Source organism: Oncorhynchus mykiss, chromosome 6 (assembly GCF_057628025.1).
Source record: "Oncorhynchus mykiss isolate SJ-2025 chromosome 6, ASM5762802v1, whole genome shotgun sequence".
Classification (NCBI taxonomy): Eukaryota; Metazoa; Chordata; class Actinopteri; order Salmoniformes; family Salmonidae; genus Oncorhynchus; species Oncorhynchus mykiss.
The window spans coordinates 18,319,334-18,342,500 of record NC_143027.1 but is presented as its reverse complement, the minus strand read 5'-3'; the positions used below and the strand labels follow the sequence as shown (position 1 = coordinate 18,342,500).

The 23,167-nt window shown below is 43.2% G+C and overlaps 2 protein-coding genes across 8 annotated transcripts in view; one reads left to right on the top strand and one right to left on the bottom strand.

The window, feature by feature from the left end:
• Positions 1-818, bottom strand: part of naa35 (N-alpha-acetyltransferase 35, NatC auxiliary subunit) — a 14,287-nt gene extending 13,469 nt beyond the window's left edge. For 2 of the 3 annotated variants that reach the window (XM_021605443.3, XM_021605444.3), the window contains exon 1: positions 243-642. The gene's annotated coding sequence lies outside the window, so the exon portion shown is untranslated. Of the gene's footprint in view, positions 1-242 lie in introns of all 3 variants that reach the window. The other variant, XM_021605446.3, reaches the window with a different exon arrangement.
• A 6,145-nt stretch (positions 819-6,963) lies between these two features.
• The window catches only part of agtpbp1 (ATP/GTP binding carboxypeptidase 1), a 42,364-nt gene continuing 26,160 nt past the window's right edge, over positions 6,964-23,167 (top strand). For 2 of the 5 annotated variants that reach the window (XR_016496532.1, XM_021605436.3), the window contains exons 1-4: positions 7,055-7,586; positions 8,569-8,630; positions 9,625-9,755; positions 22,834-22,901. Coding sequence is in view for 4 of the 5 variants with exons in the window: in XM_021605436.3 (XP_021461111.3) it covers positions 8,599-8,630; positions 9,625-9,755; positions 22,834-22,901 (231 nt within the window). In the remaining variant the exon portion in view is untranslated. Of the gene's footprint in view, positions 7,587-8,568; positions 8,631-9,624; positions 9,756-15,675; positions 15,854-22,833; positions 22,902-23,167 lie in introns of those variants that run through there. The other 3 variants (XM_090237107.1, XM_090237106.1, XM_021605440.3) reach the window with 2 other exon arrangements.

Here is a 23,167-nt window from a genome sequence, read left to right as displayed (position 1 = left end):
GCACTAGCTAGCTAGTTATGCTAAATATATTTGCTACGATTCTTTCCGAGCTGGAGCATAATAAATCAGTCGAGCTGGCTAATATTGACGATACTGTAGCTAGCTAACGTTAACTAGTTTGGTCTCTCTGCATCAACACAAATGTTTAATCATACATATTAATCAAATTGCATAAAACATTTGGGCATATTTTGGGGACATTTGATGGGATCTTTTCGTTGTACAATCACATAGCTACATACCTTGCTAACTGCTAGCGCTGCTAGAAAGTCGTCCGAGGCTGCTCCTCCTTCTTCGGCGGGGTTTATCGGCTGTTGGCATCCAACGTGATGGTGCATTACCGCCATCTACTGTAATGGAGTGTGAGCCAGGGACAGGGAGAAACTCAAGCCTACCTGCCAGCCCCGTTGCTCTAAAAAAAATAGAACAATATATGTGAGACTATATCTAATGATGTTCTTCTCAAAATACTCTTTCAACTAATTTCCTGTATCCCCTTCTCCCTCATAGATCTCAGCCGCTCTTTTTCCCTCTGATACTGCCCACACTGTAGCAATACCAGCTCCACAGTTTCTGTTTCCTGGCAATAATCACACTTTCCTGTTGGATGCTTTCCTATCACATTTAAGGTATTTTTCAACTGGCTGTGTCCCACCCTTAATCTTGTAAAAATAGCCTCCTCTCTTCTGTCCCTTCCTGCCGTTCTCCCCTCCCCGACATTCCTTTGTACTTGAAATAAATGCCTGCCCTTAGTATCTCTATTCCACTGCTCCTGACATCTCTACACCATCACTGTCCATATCAGGCTTTTTGCCTCTGCCTTGCTCGTTGAAACTACAACATCAACATTCCAACTACTAAGTGCTTGTTTAGCCAGTAAATCAACTGCCTCATTCCCCTCCACCCCCACATGAGCTGGGACGCAAGTAAATCTTATCTGTATACCCATCTGTCTAATCCTGCCATGGGTTTGTAGCACCTCATAAAGCAGGTCTTGTCTGCTACGTGAGCTGGACTGGAGACTCTTAACACTGCACATGAATCAGAGCAAATAACCACTCTGTCTGGCTTGACTTCCTCCACCCACTGCAAGGCCAACAGTATGGTCATCAGCTCTGCCATGTATACAGCTAGATGATCAGTTATACATTTCCTGACTTCCACCCCACATTCCTGCACTACAAATGCTGACCCAGTACGTCCTGTCCTTGGATCTTTTGAACCATCTGTGTAAATGGCAACAAAATCCTGATACGTCTGCATACTGTGTATCTTAAACAAATCAGATGGATCAACACCCTCTCTATCTTTCTGTAGTCTCTCCAACATTTCTAGATCAACTACTGGAGGCGGGAGTAGCCATGGTGGATTTACAGGAATAGCTACCATTGGACTAAACTCCCCTCCATACAGTCCCATGCCCTTCACCTGGGTATTACCCACCCACCCAAAGCTTGTGTTCTGTCTTTGCTCATGTTCCCAGCGTGCCTGTAAAATCCCGTTCGCAGGACGAGACACCCCATGTCCTTGTAGGTTGACCCAATAATTAATTGCCTGCTACTGTCTCCTAATCTGCAATGGCATATCCCCCATCTAGTGCAGCCACTGGGGACGTCCGAAACGCCCCACTACATGTTCTGAATCCTTGCTCCTGTATGAGATCTAGCCTTTCCAATGAGGTCCGGGCTGCCGAACCATACGCTATACTGCCATAGTCTATTACAGTTCGGATCAATGAGGAACACCCAACCCACCACTCCTTCCCTGTCAGACAGCCATCACATTTAGCACCTTCTTACACTTTCTCAATATGTTGTGCTCAGGTTAGTCTAGTGTCAAAGTATAGCTCAAGGAACCTGGGTATACTCCAAGTTTTTCCCATATAACCTCATCTCCCACCTTCCTCCTGGTAAAGAACACTGTCTGAGTTCTCTACAGGGAACCTGAATCTCCACATTAATGCCCACCACTCTACCTCATCAATTGCTTCATGTAGCTTCCTGACTATGTATGACACATTTTTTTTGTTTAACTAGGAAAGTCCGTTAAGAACAATTTCTTATTTACAATGATGGCCTACCGGGGAACAGTGGGTTAACTGCCTTGTTCAGGGGCAGAACGACAGATTTTTACCTCGTCAGCTCAGGGATTCAATCCAGCAACCTTTCGGTTACGAGCTCAACGCTCTAACCACTAGGCTACCTGTTGCCCAGGAGGAGGATTGAGAACAGAGAACAACTAATCACGTTCCCCTGTGGTGTACCATCATCCACCAGGCCTGATAGACTTCCCCACCCTCAGCTGGATAGACCTTCCAAACAGGAAATCCTTTACCTACACCAATAATATCAAGCTTAATTAAAAAACCCTCCTTCCACATCATATCATATGCCTTCTCCACATCAAAAAAGACAGCTCTGCTTCTAAACAGAGCACTGGGTCCATAGGTCCCCTACCCTTCCTAAAGCCACTCTGATGTGGCACTAGCCCCCTGCTCTCCAGGAAGTAAGTTAGCCTCTCCGTAATCATATGTTCCATAATCTTACATAGAGTTGAAGTTGGAAGTTTACATACACCTTAGCCAAATACATTTAAACTCTGTTTTCACAATTCCTGACATTTAATCCTAGTAAAAATTCCCTGTCTTAGGTCAGTTAGGATGACCACCTTATTTTAATAATGTGAAATATCAGAATAATATTAGAGAGAATATTTATTTCAGCTTTTCTTTCTTTCATCACATTCCCAGTGGGTCAGAAGTTTACATACACTCCATTAGTATTTGGTAGCATTGCCTTTAAATTGTTTAACTTGGGTCAAACGTTTCAGGAAGCCTTCCACAAGCTTCTCACAATAAGTTGGCTGAATTTTGTCCCATTCCTCCTGACAGAGCTGGTGTAACTGAGTCGGGTTTGTAGGCCTCCTTGCTCGCACATGCTTTTTTTACCCACAAATTTTCTATAGGATTGAGGTCAGGGCTTTGTGATGGCCACTCAAATACCTTGACTTTGTTGTCCTTAAGCAATTTTGCCACAACTTTGGAATTATGTTTGGGGTCATTGTTCATTTGGAAGACCCATTTGCAACCAAGCTTTAACTTCCTGACGGATGTCTTGAGATGTTGCTTCAATATTTTCACGTAGTTTTCTTTCCACATGATGCCATCTATTTTTTGAAGTGCACCTGTCCCTCCTGCAGCAAAGCACCCCACAACATGATGCTGCCACCCTCGTGCTTCACGGTTGGGATGGTGTTCTTTGGCTTGCAAGCCTACCCCTTTTTCCTCCAAACATAATGATGGTCATTATGGCCAAACAGTTCTATTTTTGTGTCATCAGACCAGAGGACATTTCTCCAAAAAGTACAATCTTTGTCCCCGTGTGCAGTTGCAAACCGTAGTCTGGCTTTTTATGCCGGTTTTGGAGCAGTGGCTTCTTCCTTGCTGAGCGACCTTTCAGGTTATGTCAATATAGAACTAGTTTTACTGTGGATATAGATACTTTTGTACCCGTTTCCTCCAGCATCTTTACAAGGTCCTTTGCTGTTGTTCTGGGATTGATTTGCACTTTTCACACCAAAGTACATTTATCTCTAGGAGACAGAACGCGTCTCCTTCCTGAGCGGTATGACGGCTTGTGGTCCAATAGTGTTTATACTTGCGTACTATTGTTTGCACAGATGAACGTAGTACCTTCAGGAGTTTGGAAATTGCTCCCAAGGATGAACCAGACTTGTGGAGGTCTCCATTTGTTTTCTGAGGTCTTGGCTGATTTCTTCTGATTTTCCCATGATGTCAAGCAAAGAGACACTGAGTTTGAAAGTAGGCCTTGAAATCGATCCACAGGTACACCTCCAATTGACTTAACTTACATCAATTAGCCTATCAGAAGCTTCTAAAGCCATGACATCATTTTCTGGAATTTTCCAAGCTGTTTAAAGGCACATTCACTTTAGTGCATGTAAACTTCTGACCCACTGGAATTGTGATACAGTAAATTATAAGTGAAATTATCTGTCTGTAAGCAATTGTTGGAAAAATGAATGGTGTCATGCACAAAGTCGATGTCCTAACTGACTTGCCAAAACTATAGTTTGTTAACAAGGCATTTGTGGAGTGGTTGAAAAACAAGTTTTAATGACTCTAACCTAAGTGTATGCAAAACACAGACTTCAACTGTACATACGATGTTAAAGCTTTTAGCTGATAGTTTGTTGAACCTTGTTGGGTCTTTTCCTGGCTTCCGGATTGGTACAACTACTGCCTCCTTCCAACTACCTGGTAGTTTCCCCTACTCCCAGACTCTGTTGTACAACACCAATACCTTATCCAGTGACTCATCACTAAGATGGGCACTCACCTGGGCCTGGGCCTATTTATACTGAATCAGATGTTGGAAGTTATGCGTCCTTTTCGGTACTCTAAATGCCCTGTTCCTACTCCTTACCATTGCCCCACACTCATCCGTCCACTATGGGACAGCTTTCCTCCTCCCTGAAGTCTTAGGTATAGCCTCAGTAGCTGCCCCCACAAACGCTGTTCTCACCCAATTATTCATACTATCCACATCCCCTCTCATATCCACACGAGCCATCACCTGCTCACTCAGTTCCTGAAACTGATCCAACTTTTCCCTTTCAACACCCACCTGCCATCCACTGACATCTCCCCCTCCCTCTGGCCTACTGTGCATGCTATGGGGTAATGATCACTCCCTACTGTCGACTCCTCCCATACAGATTCCTGCCATCACACTAGATACCAGAGTGCGGTCTAAGGCAGACTCTTCCTGTGGCTACATCAATCCTGGTCCCTCAGCCATTATTCAGGCACACCAGATCTTTCATTTCAATCAGGTTTTCCATCACTTGGCCATTTCCAACCATCCGTCCCAAGAGCATATTGTGGGCATTAAAATCCCCTCACCCCATTACCTTACTTCTATCCTGGCCCTCCACCCTCTCCAGCACCTCCAGGTCCAATATCTGACAAGGATTATAATAGTTTTCTACCACTAGCATCCCTCCTCTCAACCACACCTCCACCACCACCACATATTCCTGTTCAATACCTTTGCCTAGCAGTCATCCGAGCCTGGGAAAAAGCACAAATAGGATGGTATTACGTTGCACCTTTGGACATGAAGTCCCACAGCATAGCTAGCTATCGCAATAGCCAGCAGATCCGAGCCGCTCACTTACAGCTGCAGCGTCAGACAGCATTCATCTAAATATTAAAGCTGCTATATGTAACTTTTCTGGTGACCCCACCAAATTCACATAGAAATTCACATATAATTAGCACTAGCGCAATTGGTAACTGCCGTTATCACAATGATGGAAGTACCAGATACCTATAGACTTTGTGTACCAGATACCCATAGACTTCCAGTCATTGCACCAACCCTAGTTAGCATTGGCTTTCAAAACTACCTCTAACATCCTTCATACGGGACACAGAGACATACAAATGTTATCCCTTAGTTCATCTGACTCTGGGGAAGTAGATAAAGGACATCATTGCCTAGTTTTTGCATCTTTTACTTTTGTTTTTTTACACCAGACTCAAACAGCTGAAAATACAATCTTTTGGTAATTGAAAAGATATTTCACAGCGGTTTGTCACAAACTGAAATTAGGCAAAAGATTAGAATTTTTGCAACCAGGAAGTGGAGGAGCAATTTCTTCTTATTGCACCTTTAAAACACCTCGTAGCCACTTCGAGATATAGTCCAAAAAACATACCTCAACCCAGAGATGACAGATATTGCATATATGCATTGTACTCTAAATTGTCTCATTATCCCAACTCTTACACCAAGAAGATTGAACTACTATTTCTTGCAATCGTTCAATCTTCTCAGTTTAACAGTTGGGATAATGGGACAATTCGGTGTACATTGCATTTCTCATCCCTGGATTGACGTACGTTTTCCGAGCCATATCTCGAGCCGGCTCCACAGTAATGCTGTCCGACCTTAGTACAGCTGTAAACAAGCTGGTCGGTTATGCTTGGAGGTTCGCTTTGGGTGATAATTTCAGGCCCGTATGGGGGTTTTGCACCCTATTTTGTTAATGGTGTATGTGATGTTTGATCCGCGTTTATGACCAGCTTTCATTCGTGCCGTGTTCACATGCTAGTCGGAATTAGGAAACTCTGAAATGTACGACTTGCTAACTGGTTGTAGTTATACAAGTCCCGTGTTCAACAAATCAACAAGTCGGAAATGTCAGAGTTTATTCAATTCAACTAGTATTTGAACGCAGCATCATCGCTGCTCCTTTTGGAACGCCGTCTGGGTCTTTGCGTGTCAAAAAAGATACACGTCAAATAACACGATTTGACGTGTAAAATAAACTTATTGACCAAACAGGGCCTGAATATGACCTCACGTCAAATAATAATTTAACATGTTCATACATTTTGGTTGTAGTTATACAAGTTGGAAATGTCAGAGTTTCCTAGTTCCAACTCTTGACATTGAGGGAGTTATGTTAACGTCCCGGGTGAAGCGGGTTAGCATTGATTGCATTCGTTTTGGAACTGCGTTCGAGCCAGGTGATCCGTTTTAGCCGACGGCGAAGTCGGCTCAAAACAAATGTGATGTAGATTAATTAAGCACGTGGATGAATAGCATCAAATATTGTGTATATTGTCAAGTGACCGCTCTAAAGATGGAAATACATGTCCTAAAATATGGAAGGAGGCGAGATCAGGTGGGACCATTTTAGCCAATGAGAGGACAGATGTGTGTGGAACGACAGGTCATAGATATAGACAGCTATGATATAGATAGAGGCTATGCGTCTGTGACAGCATGGGCAGTGCCTTTAGGTTTTATTTTTTTTATTGAACCTTTATCAATTTAAAGGAGTCAATTCTTCTTCATTGTCTAATTGTTTCCAACTTATAGGAATCCCCACACAGTTGACTACTTTAAAATGGTGGAAGCGGTCTTAGGCACTGCATTTCAGTGCAAGAGGCGTCACTACAGTCCCTAGTTCGAATCCAGGCTATATCACTATATATCGCTATATATTGTCCACTTATATAAGTGCATTGTAACAATACGAAATTAATATTCGATCAAATAAGCCTCATGTAGCAAATTAGCAATTCATTTTTTTTCAACCAAATTCGACACTATAATTAACCTCCATACAACATTTCCTCACTTCGTTGTTTTATTTTCGTGGACAGATTTTAAACGAGTAAAACTTCTCGATTTGCCTCTTTTTTTTTTTTTGGTAAGGATTCTGTGTTTTCACACGGGTCGGTGATGCAATTAAAACTAGTTTGAATATTCGAACATATATTTTATGGAGAATATATGTATGTTTCTGTACAATGCATCATGCTGCCTTGTTGACAACATGACCGTGCGGTGCAGATTACTGTTAGATTTTCGATTTTTCCTGTTCTCGTCAAGGGCTCATAGCCCTCGTTTCTACAACCCAAATCAAGGTCCGGACCCTAAATTCTCCAACTGAGTAGGGGGTTTGTGTCATAACGTCGGGGTTTTTCAGACAACACAAATACGTCTATGGATTGGCTCGCCCTAATGGGACAACAATTCCTTTCAATATAGGTTCGGGAAATGTATTTGTTTGAAGTATTTTGCATGACTAGTACATGTCCCTGTCATTGTTCACAAATTTATGTCTAGCTAGGTAGCCAAATTAGCAGGAATGTTAAATTACCTAGCTACGTTAACGTCAGCTAGCAAACTGAATGGACACTGACTGAGCAGGTGCAATGTGGGCTGTGAAGTCCTTAGCTCGCCAACCAGTTATCTCGTAAACCAGTCAGTCACTGCTAGTTAGCTGTCTAGCTGATTTCGCCGTTGTGCTAACTCTAGTTCTGTTGTTGTCAATGAAGATCTGCAACACACTTGACAGATGGGCAGCCTCGCCAGATTACGCTGTTCAATTTGATTAGGCCCTTCTAGCTACATCAGTTGGGTCAAGTTAGCTAGCTAGATAGCTGGGCTAACTACAACAAGCATGCACTGCATCGGTTGTACATGTAGTCCCACTAGTTACACCCTTGTAATAAAATGATGGCCTCCAATTTCATATCCAGGGATAGTGCATGTGATAGGCTACACACTTATTAAAATCATCAATGACATAATGAATGGTAATAACTCATTAATGACACCGGTCAAGTACTGTATCTACACACGTCTACACTCTTGTCCTCTATCTCTTTACTAGTGTATTTCTCCTGTTGGCTTGTCATGCTTTTGCCTGATTAAGTGTCTTAATTACATAGTCAGGGCTGTTTTGTTTCCTGACACTGGAGCCATTTAACTCTACTGGACACCCTTTTGTTTTGGTTAAACAAGTTGAGCTGGTTAGAGCAAAACTGGCCCTATTTTGTTACATTGCATATACCGATATGGGTTGTTCATTCATGGTCATCTCTCTATGTTGCTGATCTCATCTTGCCACAGGACAGCGAGAGCGAATAGAAAGCATAGACTGTGATTTCCACGGGTGAACACACATGTCCGGACCGGGAATGACAACTGAATTGCATTGCTGATCCTTGCGTTTCTTTACTTGCAGTTGATGTGAAATGTTGACGTGTGAGAAAAAATGAATAAGCACAAAATGATTCCTGAGAAAGGGTGAGTAACCAGTCTTGAACACATGCGTCAGGTTCTTTCTGTGTGATATGTGTGTGTGTGAACCCAAGTGTTTCTGCCAGATTCTCTTAGTCTCTCACACACTGCCCTCATATGCTACACTCTTGTTTGCTCTATGTCTTGTGACAATGTAAGGTCAGTCTTAGGACAGCAACACCACAGATCATTAAACCTGCTAGGGCCTGTCATGATGCCATCTTGACCCTAGCTATTGTGTTGGGTTCCTCTGTCAAACATTACTGTTTGGGGTCAATCACTTTTTGGGGCCTTGTAGTAACTAGCCTATTGTCACTTGAGCCTTAGTCTTGCGTCACTTTAGCCTTAGTCTTGCGTCGCCAGACACTGAGGCAGAAGCTAGCCTATTTTTGATTCTCCACCTGTAATCATGATCTTTTTTCCCTATAGTAAGAAGGCCTAACATTTCAATGGCAAAGCACAATTTCTAGGCTACATTTTGATAAGCTATGAACTCTGAAAACAGTCATAATGTTTACCCTCTTGTAAGGCCTTGGCAGAATGTTTGACTCTGAGTGTGGATGTCTGTTCTCTTTAGCCTAACTAATGTGTCTGAGTGTGTTAGTAATGCATGAAGGTATATGTATGCGCATGTGTATTTTTGCTTTGGTAGATTTGTTTGGGCAGTATCTTACTCCATCTCCCTCTCACTGTATTTTGGTCTGTGAGTTTGTTTGTCTCTCTTTTTTCTCTGTCTGTCTGTGTGTATATCTCACTCTGTCTTTATAAGGTCATATGAGAGACATTGGGTCTATTTCTACATTTTGATTATCTCTCCCATGGCTGTTGTCATTTCAAAGTGACCTTTGACCTCACTGCCCCTTATGAGCTTAATATAACCATAGAGCAGGGTCATGTTCATTAGGGCGGTCTACGGAAAATATTTGCTTTATGAGAGCATGGGCTGATCATGTCTGGCTATGTGTCAAGTATTAAACCTCTCTCTCGCTCTCCCTCCCAGCGTTCCCAGTAACTCCAGGGTGCTGATGTTGTTTGGCCAGCTGGAGAAGCTGAACAGGGAGTCCATGCTGGTGGACCCTGAGATCGCCAGGCAGATCACTGCCAAGATCCTTCACCTCATACAGACTCAAGGTGAGAAGAGTGCTAGCCTATTGTATACTACCCCTTTCACACTCACTGAGCCTAGCTGTTCAAGCTAGCCTGTTACTCACTGACCATATAGTTGCTGAAACCATGCCATAAAGGCCAATGGGAAATAATATCCTATATTAGAGTCAGCAAACCGTAAAACTTCCATTAAACGCTGAGTCTCCAAGTGCTTGTTTCTTGTAATAGCTGGGTATAATTTCACATTTTTGCAAATAAACGCTAGCCTCTAATAAACGCTTGTTCAAAAAATAATTATATAATTAAACTGCACACATTTTGCCCGTCTACTTGGTGGAATTTCACAGCACCTCTAGCTCACACTGAATGATTGCTGGCAATACAGCCTGATAATAGCTGCACCCTATCATATTTGTATCACAGACATATCTGATCATACCTGTATCGCATGTCTTTGTGGAACCTCTCAAACAAGTCAAGCTGAGGCACTTGTGCTACAGATGTAGGATCTTAATTTGATCACCCTGTTGTAGTATAACTTTCCTCAATGCAAGACATTTTAAAGTTGTAATGTATTTGAGGCTTCAGACTTGATTTTCCCAAATGAAAAATTTATATGTACAGCCTCCCGGGTGGCGCAGTGGCTAAGGGCGCTGTACTGCAGCGCCAGCTGTGCCATCAGAGTCCCTGGGTTCGCGCCCAGGCTCTGTCGTAACCGGCCGCGACCGGGAGGTCCGTGGGGCGACACAAAATTGGCCTAGCGTCGCCCGGGTTAGGGAGGGCATGGTCGGTAGGGGTCTCATCGCGCACCAGCGACTCCTGTGGTGGGCTGGCCAAGGTGGCCAGGTGCACGGTGTTTCCTCCGGCGCATTGGTGCGGCTGGCTTCCGGGTTGGATGCACGCTGTATTAAGAAGCAGTGCGGCTTGGTTGGGTTGTGTATTGGAGGACGCATGACTTTCAACCTTCGTCTCTCCCGAGCCCGTACGGGAGTTGTAGCTACTACAAGATAGTAGCTACTACAACAATTGGACCACGAAATTGGGGAGAAAAAGGGGTAAAAAAATCAAAATAAAAAAATTTATATGTACAAAAATGTCCATTTAATTCTAATCCAAATAATAATTCACATTTACTGCTGTAGCAAACTGGCTCAAATTATGATCCTACATGAAGACCAGCTCAACCCCATTACAGCATTACAGTATTACTCTCATTACTTACAGTATTATGCACACATGACATTCACTCACCCCTGTTATTCCAGCGGGCGCATATAGCATTATCAAAGGTTGTCTTGGCCATCTTCTCCTCTGTACCTTTACTCTAGTGCTGATGTTGTTGTAGCTCATTCTCTATGGTAATCCACCATGTTGTCTTGGGCCTTCCTTCTGGAGTCCAGATGCCGTTCATGATTCTTCAGATACAAGTTGTGTGTAAGGTGTATATATTTTTTGGTCATTTTCAGCACTTAGAATAACCTTATAGGCCTGCTCCTAGAAGTGTTGTTAGTAAACCGCTCTGGTAGATATTGAGTTTTGTGTTGTCTTGATCTTAAAATTAGTTTGAACTTTGAAGGTTGTTTGTTGGGCTGGGAATTGCCAGCGACCTGACAATACAATATTATCACGATACTTAGGTGCCGATATGTATTGCGATTTGATACTGTGGTTTTTATTGCGATTCGATGTTCCAAACATTTTGATCACCATATGTTGGCTCTGCAAGACAGAGCCTTGAGAAAGTTTTGAGCAGTCATGGAAATAAAAGTGCTCCCTATTTAAAAGAAGATTGAGAACAAGCTAGGAAGGAAAAATACTGTTTTGGTGTAGGTACAGCCAACTAGCGCTTAAAGGATATTGCGATATTGTCAACGCGATATATAGTCATCACTAGTCGTTTGTTCTTTGTTGATCCAAGTGCTGGTACACTGTCATGGCAGATGGTGCTCCCTAGGTATGTAAAACTTTGTCAAGTAACTTCAGGTCATGTTTCTTTTCTTTCTTTCTTTTTGTTGCTGTGTTGATGGGCATGACCATTGTCTTGCAGTTAATAACCAGTCTGACTTGCATCTCAGTTTTTTTTCTTGTAGGGTAGTTATTGGTGAGTTTTGTTGGTGTGTGTGTGATAAAACATCCTGGTCATCAGCAAAGTCGAGGTCTTCTGGTGTTGAATACAAGGTCCATCGTAATTCCTCTTACCTGATCTTGTTTTTTTTAAGCTGACCACACTTACTGTCCTGTCCTGTAGCCTGTCTTTAGCATCTCAGGGTAGATGAGGACTCTGTTCAAGTGACAGCCTATAGGATATGTGAATAGGTCAAAAGGTATTTGGGTGGCTAAGTAGATGTTTGGTGACATCAAGGGTATGTGTTTGTTGGTCAGGGGAGATTTACGAGGGTGAAAGGAGTGTTGGGATGTTAGTGGGTAGATATTTGGGGTGGTTGTCCTAGGATGGCATGTTGCATGTCTTTAGTGGTGGAAACATTTTAGCAGAGGGACGGTTAGCTCTGTAACTAGACCCCCCCCACCCAGTGAATGCTCAGCTCTCTGCCCCATTGGGAGTGATACCTGACCCCCTCCACCCCTCTTGGACTGCCCAGCTCCCTCACCAATGTGAGTTCCTCTTAATCCTTCCTCCTTCCCACCCCCCTGCTGGCTCTTACGTCACAGAGAATCTGACATTTGAGGAAAAGCTGTTTCACTCAGTTTATAATTACCCAGCCAGCAGCCATCAGTGAATCTTCTCAGACAGACTGCACTGAGGAAGGCCATCGAGTGTGTGTGTGTGGACACACACACAGGTCCTGGTTTGAGTGAATAACAAACATTTGCATGCCGTTATGTCGTTATGCTTCAGAAAAAAGAAAAGCCTGACAACTAATCTGGTGTATCACGTCATTCCGAGTGAAGACTGCTGGGTCAACAGCTGATGGAGAAAGTGAGATCCCGTCACTTCGTTCATTAGTCAGCAATGTGATACTGTTTGGAAAAAAACACATTGGCCTTTTGCTATTGAGATAAATGGCATAGCTAGAAATATAAATGTCAGAGACTCGCATGACACAGCTGTGTTGTGGACACTCACATCCATATATAGACATCTGTTGCGATGACAAGGGTCAGTGGTGGACCGGTGGTGCTAGGTTTGTGGCGCTAGAGCAAAGTTGAGACTTTGAAAATGGAAACGAGAACTGGACGTCAAACATTGATTGAAGATCACTTCAAGATCAGCATTGACACATGGATTGGTTTGGTGCGGTTCTGGTGCGGTTCTGGTGCGGGTCCGTGAATCCCCCCCAGGATACTTTTTATATAGAAGTACTGAAGGACAGTTCTAGGGACTTTTTAAAAGGACATTCTACTCCAAAATTAATGAAATAAATGTATAAAATATAAATTCCACCTATAGAAATGAGCCCAATAACAAACATATTGGTACAATTATATGTTTAAATTATTTTAACATATTGGACCATGGATATAAGAACAAACATGTTTTATTGTCACATACACCAGATAGGTGCAGTGAAATTGGTTGTTTTACAGGGTCGGCCATAGTAGTAAAGCACCTCTGGCGCAAATCATGATTAAGTTCCTTGCTCAATGGCACATCGGCAGATTTTTCACCATGGTGGTTCGGGTATTTGCACCAGCAATCTTGCGGTTACTGTCCCAACGCTCTAACCACTAGGCTGCCTGCCTCCCTATCCATAGTGCCAACTAAAGTTTGGTGGACGAGGAATAATGGTCTGGGCCTGCTTTCCTGGTTCGGGCAAGGCCCCTTAGTTCCAGTGAAGGGACATCTTAACGCTACAGCATACAATGACATTCTAGATGATTCTGTGCTTCCAACTTTGTGGCAACAGTCTGGGGAAAAGGCCCTTTCCTGTTTCAGCATGACAATGCCCTTTGCACAAAGCGAGGTCCGTACAACAATGGTTTGTCGAGATCGGTATGGGAGGACTTGACTGGTCTGCACAGAGCCCTAACCTCAACCCCATCGAACACCTTTGGGATGAATTGGAATGCCGACTGCGAGCCAGGTCTAATTGCCCAACATCAGTGCCCGACCTCACTAATGCTCTTGTGGTTGAATGGAAGCAAGTCCCCCAGCAATGTTCCAACATCTAGTGGAGGCTGTTATAGCAGCAATGGGGGCAACAACTCCATATTAATGCCCCATGATTTTGGAATGAGATGTCCGACGAGCACGTGCCCACACTCCTTTGGTCATGTAGGGGTGGCAGGGTAGCCTAGTGGTTAGAGCGTTGGACTAGTAACCGGAAGGTTGCAAGTTCAAACCCCCGAGCTGACAAGGTACAATTCTGTTGTTCTGCCCCTGAACAGGCATTTAACCCACTATTCCTAGGCCGTCATTGAAAATAAAAATGTGTTCTTAACTGACTTGCCTAGTTAAATAAAGGTAAAATAAAATGTAGTGTATATAGGCTGAAGCATGGGTTGTCTATCTGCATGTATCCTATTGGGCTAATCACTCGGGGGGGCTCTGAATCTCAGTGCTAGAGGCGTCACTAAAGACCCTGTGGTTCAAATTCATGCTGTATCACAACTGGCCATGATTGGGAGTCCCATAGGGCGGCGCCGGAGTAGGCCATCATTGTAAATAAGAGTGTGTTCTTAACTGGCTTGCCTAGTTAAATAAAATAATTAGCTAGATCCCAAATGTGATCTTTTGACTAGTTAGCATCCTATTGATTCATTTTATGTCCCAAAAAACTTGCATACCTGTTAGACTAAGTAGGGATAACATGTCCCCTGCCTGTACTTCTCACAGAAACCTCTTAATGTCTTCCCCCAACACTTTCCATTGTTGCCACTACTCTTGCTCAACTTAAAATGTCATCTGTCTCATTATAATATAAGTCACTCCAAAACAGTCATTTTGAAGTAGGATGGCATTTTTAACCAAAAATATCCTATAATTGACCCATGTTACATTTAGCCCCACTCCCCTATGCACTCACAGAAAATTGCTGCGCAGTAACATGCTTACAAAGCAGCTGATAATAACAGGGTTTAAAATAGTACATATTTAGGAGTTGAGAAATAAGAAAGTAGGAATGGAAAGCTGGGATCCCCCTCTTTTTAACAAAGGCTGTTTTAAAACTGCTGTTTTCCCCGTAATTGCAAGAATTGTTGTGCATTGACTGCACGTTTCCCTCCCTATGGCACTCCTAACTTGAATGCGCCTCGAGAGGAATATTTATCTTGCATAGGTCGGCTTGTTGTTGTGTGTTCTATGTAAATACTATAGATTTAAACTAGTCTACTATGGGGTAATCAGATTTTTCTATTCCTTACTCGTTTTGTTTGCCGACAAAGTCAATGTGGACTGTTCAAGCATAAATATTTTTTCATGTTACATATTTTATAGGCGTGGTGGCAACAATTTTGCCGTGGTGCAGCACCAAAGATAAATGACTGCAGTGGAAACACTGGCAATTTGATACGGTTCATTTTATTGCAATTTGATGTTCCAAAGATATTGCTCTCTATATGTCTGCTGCAGAGAGACACTTATTTCCATAATCAGTCATGGAAAGAAGTGCTGAAAACATGTTGGCTTGCTATTTTAAAAAGAAGATGAAGAAGCTATAGGATGAAAAATAAGTGTTTTTGCACAGGTACTGCCGATTAACGCTACCTAGCAAAACTAAATCAATTTGCAGTCAAAGTATCGACGTGATATCGTCCAAAATAATATTGTGATATGGAACAGTATCCATCGGGAGGGAGAGCGAGATTGGAGGCAGTTGTCCTTTTATCTTTCTATCCATGCCTGGGTATTGTGCTCGCTGTCTGCATAGGAGGTGCTGTCTGCATGGCTGGAACGCAGTCTGGTCTGCCTGTCCGTCGGTCTGGGCTTGAATGCTGAGTGGATGCTGGGTAGTGTAGTAGCCTTCTAGGTCTAAACTTTTAGAGTGCAGGAGGAGGTGCCAAGAGCTGTGTTCTATCCTGGTCTGGTGGTTGGGCTTGGGGGCGGTTAGCGTCAGTGTACTCCTGGCTGGTTGGGGGGATCCTACCTCTGAGAAAGATGGAATATAGATGCACCGAGAGACCTAGCCGCTTGGTGGAGCCCGCAGAGCGATCCACCTCCCCAGGTAAGGAATGGGACTGGGACTGAGACTGGGGGATGAGGAAGAAAAGTTCTACAGTTGTGCAGCCCCTGTAGTGCAGAACACCATTAGTTCTACCACAGCTACTGTAGCTACTGCTTTGAGCAGTTTGTGCAGCTAGGCTACTGTTCAATGGGACAAAGGTTTCTATAGAATCTGCAAATCTTGTATTTGCACAAAATAAAATCACTACTCTGTTAATAAAAGAAAGTTGTGTAAAGTTTAACGGATTTCTGAAGTGTTTACGGTTCACCTTGCCAGCCAATATGTCAGTGTAAACCCCACTGTATTCTATTATCCTGTAGATTACTTCAATAACCAATAAAACCCTTGTATTGGTTATTTCTTGTGCAGATAACACAACATGAATACCATAATACTGGATAGGTAGTGCCCGTAATAGTTCCTTACTATCCTATTACAAGACTGTTACAGTAAAGCCATTGGCATGTCCGTCATCACATCAATAGTAGCATTTGATTTGAACCATTACGTTTATTTTACTTGATACATTTCTTTGATAGGTATTTGCATTCTTGTTTTGGTTTTCAAGATCAGCTGTGAGCTGTTGTTTTTGTTTTCGAAGAGCTTAAAAAGTCTAGTATGACAGAAATGTTTTTAGAGGTCACTTTTTCGCATAGCCACTGACTGTTGAAGTGTGTGTGTGTGTGTGTGTGTGTGTGTGTGTGCGCGCGCGCGCTGGGGCATAGATGAGAGACTGGTCCGGGTCTTGTGAAGTTGAATTATGCACCAGGGGGTCTGTGTGGGTGCACGTCTGGTCTGTGTATGCACATGTTTGAGCTCGTTGGCTGCCCCATTGCTGAAACCTGATTTGTGACGTGTGCTTTATTTATGAGTCTATAAATCAGAGGGGGGATGTTTCACACTTTTCATCTCCATATTCCCATTCATCCTGGTGTTCATAAGGTCCGCTCCATCAACCATTTATTGGTCCGGGTGGTGAGACTCTATTTGATGGGATATGAGCTGCCCTTGGTGCTGTTGACTGAGTTTTATAGGCCTTATTTTGTTTGCGTTCCTGGACTTTCTGTTATTTCTGTTGGTTTCTGTTGGTGCTGTTGGTCAGAGGGTATACATTAGGGCACACAAATTAGTTTTAGTTAGTGTTTTGAGCTTTTGCTCCGTTGGTTTTTAGTGTGTTTGTGTGTGTGAGTGAGACCCCCTCTAGTATTTTTACAAATTGTTGAGGAGCCGTCACAGAAAGGTTGCTGGAGTTTCTTGTCCATCCGTGTGGTTAGTGTTTCAGAGAGAATCTATGGCAGGCAGACCCATCATTGGGGAAGAAAATGTTGCTTATTTTGTTACGTTACAGCCTTATTCTAAAATTGATTAAATTCATATTTTTCCTCATCAATCTACACACAATACCCCATAATAGCAAAGCAAAAACAGGTTTAAGAAGATACCTTATTTACATAAGTATTCGGACCCTTTGCTATGAGACTCGAAATTGAGCTTCGGTGCATCCTGTTTCCATTGATCATCGTTGGGATGTTTCTACAACTTGATTGGAGTCCACCTGTTGTATATTATTTTGATTGGACATGATTTGGAAAGGCACACCTGTCTATATAAGGTCCCACAGTTGACAGTGCCTGTCAGAGCAAAAACCAAGCCATGAGGTCGAAGGAATTGTCCGTAGAGCTCCGAGACAGGATTGTGTCGAGGCACAGATCTGGGGAAGGGTACCAAAAAATGTCTGCAGCATTGAAGGTCCCCAAGCACACAGTGCCCTCCCATCATTATTAAATGTAAGAAGTTTGGAACCACCAAGACTCTTCCTAGAGCTGGCCGCTTGCCCAAACTGAGCAATCGGGGGAGAAGGGCCTTGGTCAGGGAGGTGACCAAGAACCCGATGGTCACTCTGACAGAGTTCCTCTGTGGAGATGGGAGAACCTTCTAGAAGGACAACCATCTCTGCAGCACTCCACCAACCAGTCCTTTATGATAGAGTGGCCAGACGGAAGCCAATCCTCAGTAAAAGGCACATGACAGCCTGCTTGGAGTTTGCCCAAATCAGGTGTAGGTAGACCTTACAGTGAAATGCTTACTTATAGACCCTAACCAACAGTGGTGCAATTTTTAAGTAAAAAAATAGGTATTAGGTGAACAATAGATAAGTAAGGAACTTAAAAACGACAGTAAAAAGACAGTGAATAATAACAGTAGCGAGACTATATACAGTAGCGAGGCAATGTACAGGCACCGGTTGGTCGGGCAAATTGAGATAGTATGTACATGTAGGTATGGTTAAAGTGACTATGCATATATGATAAACAGAGAGTAGCAGTAGCGTAAAAGAGGGATTGGTGGGTGGTGGGACACAATGCAGATAGTCTGGGTAGCCAATGTGTGGGGGCACTGGTTAGTTGGGCTAATTTATGTTGTATGTACATGAATGTATAGTTAGTGACTATGCATACAGTGGGGCAAAAAAGTATTTAGTCAGCCACCAATTGTGCAAGTTCTCCCACTTAAAAATATGAGATAGGCCTGTAATTTTCATCATAGGTACACTTCAACTATGACAGACAAAATGAGAAAAAAATCCAGAAAATCACATTGTAGGATTTTTTATGAATTTATTTGCAAATTATGGTGGAAAATAAGTATTTGGTCAATAACAAAAGTGTATCTCAATACTTTGTTATATACCCTTTGTTGGCAATGACAGAGGTCAAACGTTTTCTGTAAGTCTTCACAAGGTTTTCACACACTGTTGCTGGTATTTTGGCCCATTCCTCCATGCAGATCTCCTCTAGAGCTGTGATGTTTTGGGGTTGTTGCTGGGCAACACGGATATGGGGTTGAGATCTGGAGACTGGCTAGGCTACTCCAGGACCTTGAAATGCTTCTTACGAAGCTACTCCTTCGTTGCCCGGGCGGTGTGTTTGGGATCATTGTCATGCTGAAATACCCAGCCACGTTTCATCTTCAAATCAAAATCAAATCAAATGTATTTATATAGCCCTTCGTACATCAGCTGATATCTCAAAGTGCTGTACAGAAACCCAGCCTAAAACCCCAAACAGCAAGCAATGCAGGTGTAGAAGCACGGTGGCTAGGAAAAACTCCCTAGAAAGGCCAAAACCTAGGAAGAAACCTAGAGAGGAACCAGGCTATGTGGGGTGGCCAGTCCTCTTCTGGCTGTGCCGGGTGGAGATTATAACAGAACATGGTCAAGATGTTCAAATGTTCATAAATGACCAGCATGGTCGAACAATAATAAGGCAGAATAGTTGAAACTGGAGCAGCAGCACAGTCAGGTGGACTGGGGACAGCAAGGAGTCATCATGTCAGGTATTCCTGGGGCATGGTCCTAGGGCTCAGGTCCTCCGAGAGAGAGAAAGAAAGAGAGAATTAGAGAGAGCATATGTGGGATAGCCAGTCCTCTTCTGGCTGTGCCGGGTGGAGATTATAACAGAACATGGCCAAGATGTTCAAATGTTCATAAATGACCAGCATGGTCGAATAATAATAAGGCAGAACAGTTGAAACTGGAGCAGCAGCACGGCCAGGTGGACTGGGGACAGCAAGGAGTCATCATGTCAGGTAGTCCTGCGGCATGGTCCTAGGGCTCAGGTCCTCCGAGAGAGAGAAAGAGAGAAGGAGAGAATTAGAGAACGCACACTTAGATTCACACAGGACACCGAATAGGACAGGAGAAGTACTCCAGATATAACAAACTGACCCTAGCCCCCCGACACATAAACTACTGCAGCATAAATACTGGAGGCTGAGACAGGAGGGGTCAGGAGACACTGTGGCCCCATCCGAGGACACCCCCAGACAGGGCCAAACAGGAAGGATATAACCCCACCCACTTTGCCAAAGCACAGCCCCCACACCACTAGAGGGATATCTTTAACCACCAACTTACCATCCTGAGACAAGGCTGAGTATAGCCCACAAAGACCTCCGCCACGGCACAACCCAAGGGGGGGGGGGGGGGGGGGCAACCCAGACAGGATGACCACATCAGTGAATCAACCCACTCAGGTGACGCACCCCCTCCAGGGACGGCATGAGAGAGCCCCAGTAAGCCAGTGACTCAGCCCCTGTAACAGGGTTAGAGGCAGAGAATCCCAGTGGAAAGAGGGGAACCGGCCAGGCAGAGACAGCAAGGGCGGTTCGTTGCTCCAGAGCCTTTCCGTTCACACTCCTGGGCCAGACTACACTCAATCATATGACCCACTGAAGAGATGAGTCTTCAGTAAAGACTTAAAGGTTGAGACCGAGTTTGCGTCTCACATGGGTAGGAAGACCATTCCATAAAAATGGAGCTCTATAGGAGAAAGCCCTGCCTCCAGCTGTTTGCTTAGAAATTCTAGGGACAATTAGGAGGCCTGCGTCTTGTGACCGTAGCGTACGTGTAGGTATGTACGGCAGGACCAAATCAGAGAGATAGGTAGGAGCAAGCCCATGTAATGCTTTGTAGGTTAGCAGTAAAACCTTGAAATCAGCCCTTGCTTTGACAGGAAGCCAGTGTAGAGAGGCTAGCACTGGAGTAATATGATCAAATTTTTTGGTTCTAGTCAGGATTCTAGCAGCCGTATTTAGCACTAACTGAAGTTTTATTTAGTGCTTTATCCGGGTAGCCAGAAAGTAGAGCATTGCAATAGTCTAACCTAGAAGTGACAAAAGCATGGATTAATTTTTCTGCATCATTTTTGGACAGAAAGTTTCTGATTTTTTCAATGTTACGTAGATGGAAAAAAGCTGTCCTTGAAATGGTCTTGATATGTTCTTCAAAAGAGAGATCAGGGTCCAGAGTAAGCTGAGGTCCTTCACAGTTTTATTTGAGACGACTGTACAACCATTAAGATTAATTGTCAGATTCAACAGAAGATCTCTTTGTTTCTTGGGACCTAGAACAAGCATCTCTGTTTTGTCCGAGTTTAAAAGTAGAAAGTTTGCAGCCATCCACTTCCTTATGTCTGAAACACATTATTCTAGCAAGGGCAATTTTGGGGCTTCACCATGTTTCATTGAAATGTACAGCTGTGTGTCATCCGCATAGCAGTGAAAGTTAACATTATGTTTTCGAATAACATCCCCAAGAGGTAAAATATATAGTGAAAACAATAGTGGTCCTAAAACGGAACCTTGAGGAACACCGAATTTACAGTTGATTTGTCAGAGGACAAACCATTCACAGAGACAAACTGATATCTTTCCGACAGATAAGATCTAAACCAGGCCTTGTCCGTGTAGACCAATTTGGGTTTCCAATCTCTCCAAAAGAATGTGGTGATCGATGGTATCAAAAGCAGCACTAAGGTCTAGGAGCACGAGGACAGATGCAGAGCCTCGGTCCGATGCCATTAAAATGTAATTTACCACCTTCACAAGTGCCGTCTCAGTGCTATGATGGGGTCTAAAACCAGACTGAAGCATTTCGTATACATTGTTTGTCTTCAGGAAGGCAGTGAGTTGTTGCGCAACAGCCTTTTCTAACATTTTTGAGAGGAATGGAAGATTCGATATAGGCCGATAGTTTTTTATATTTTCTGGGTCAAGGTTTGGCTTTTTCAAGAGAGGCTTTATTACTGCCACTTTTAGTGAGTTTGGTACACATCCGGTGGATAGAGAGCCGTTTATTATGTTCAACATAGGAGGGCCAAGCACAGGAAGCAGCTCTTTCAGTAGTTTAGTTGGAATAGGGTCCAGTATGCAGCTTGAAGGTTTAGAGGCCATGATTATTTTCATCATTGTGTCAAGATATATAGTACTAAAACACTTGAGTGTCTCTTGATCCTAGGTCCTGGCAGAGTTGTGCAGACTCAGGACAACTGAGCTTTGAAGGAATACGCAGATTTAAGGAGGAGTCCGTAATTTGCTTTCTAATAATAATAATATTTTCCTCAAAGAAGTTCATGAATTTATCACTGCTAAAGTGAAAGTCATCCTCTCTTGGGGAATGCTGCTTTTTAGTTAGCTTTGCGACAGTATCAAAAAGGAATTTCGGATTGTTCTTATTTTCCTCAATTAAGTTAGAAAAATAGGACGATCGAGCAGCAGTAAGGGCTCTTCGGTACTGCACAGTACTGTCTTTCCAAGCTAGTCGGAAGACTTCCAGTTTGGTGTGGCGCCATTTCCGTTCCAATTTTCTGGAAGCTTGCTTCAGAGCTCGGGTATTTTCTGTGTACCAGGGAGCTAGTTTCTTATGAGAAATGTTTTTAGTTTTTAGGGGTGCAACTGCAACTAGGGTATTGTGCAAGGTTAAATTGAGTTCCTCAGTTAGGTGGTTAACTGATTTTTGTCCTCTGGCGTCCTTGGGTAGACAGAGGGAATCTGGAAGGACATCAAGGAATCTTTGTGTTGTCTGTGAATTTATAGCACGACTTTTGATGATCCTTGGTTGGGGTCTGAGCAGATTATTTGTTGCAATTGCAAACGTAATAAATCATCTTCAATGCCCTTGCTGATGGTAGGCTTTGTTACTTTGGTCCCAGCTCTCTGCAGGTCATTCACTAGGTCCCCCTGTGTGGTTCTGGGATTTTTGCTCACCTTTCTTGTGATCATTTTGACGCCAGAGGTGCTTCAACAAAGTACTGAGTAAAGGGTCTATTTCAGTTATTATTTTTTTTTGCACAAATTTCTAAAAACCTTTTCTTGCTTTGACATTATGGGGTATTGTGTGTAGATTGATGAGGGGGGAAAAACTATTTTAAGGCTGTCATTTTAAGACTGTAACATAATTAAATGTGGTAAAAGTAAAGGGGTCTGAATTATGCACCGATGGCACTGAATGTTATTTTTTATCTTTGCTTATACACTACTACTCACTTTCACATGAATTCTGATATTTGATTAAGAAATGGCATGGTAAAAAGGCCAGCATGATGATGATGATTGATTATTTGTACTACAGTAGCCTATTTGTAAGCGCTAACATAGTGGAGGGAAATGTAATGTAACTAAGGTCCCTGTTTGTGTTACAGAGAAGACACGGAAGGAGATCGTGTCCAAGGGCTCCAGTGGCATGGAGGTTATCCTGGCGACTTTGGAGGTGAGTTCCCGCCACATTCCACTATAGAGTTAAGTTAGTGCCAAACATCGAGCTCACATGTCACTCATTTAACTCCATATTCCGCTACTGTACAATACCACAACATAATAAGGAGAGGGAATAAGGAGACTAACACATTCATAACAAGGAATATTGTGCTGGCGTTGCTATTTTCTTTTCAGTTTGCCTTTTTTAGCACTTGTCCAGCAAGTATGGTGGATGCGTAACCAGGCCAGTACTGTACAGCTTGGTTCAGTAGTGTTATA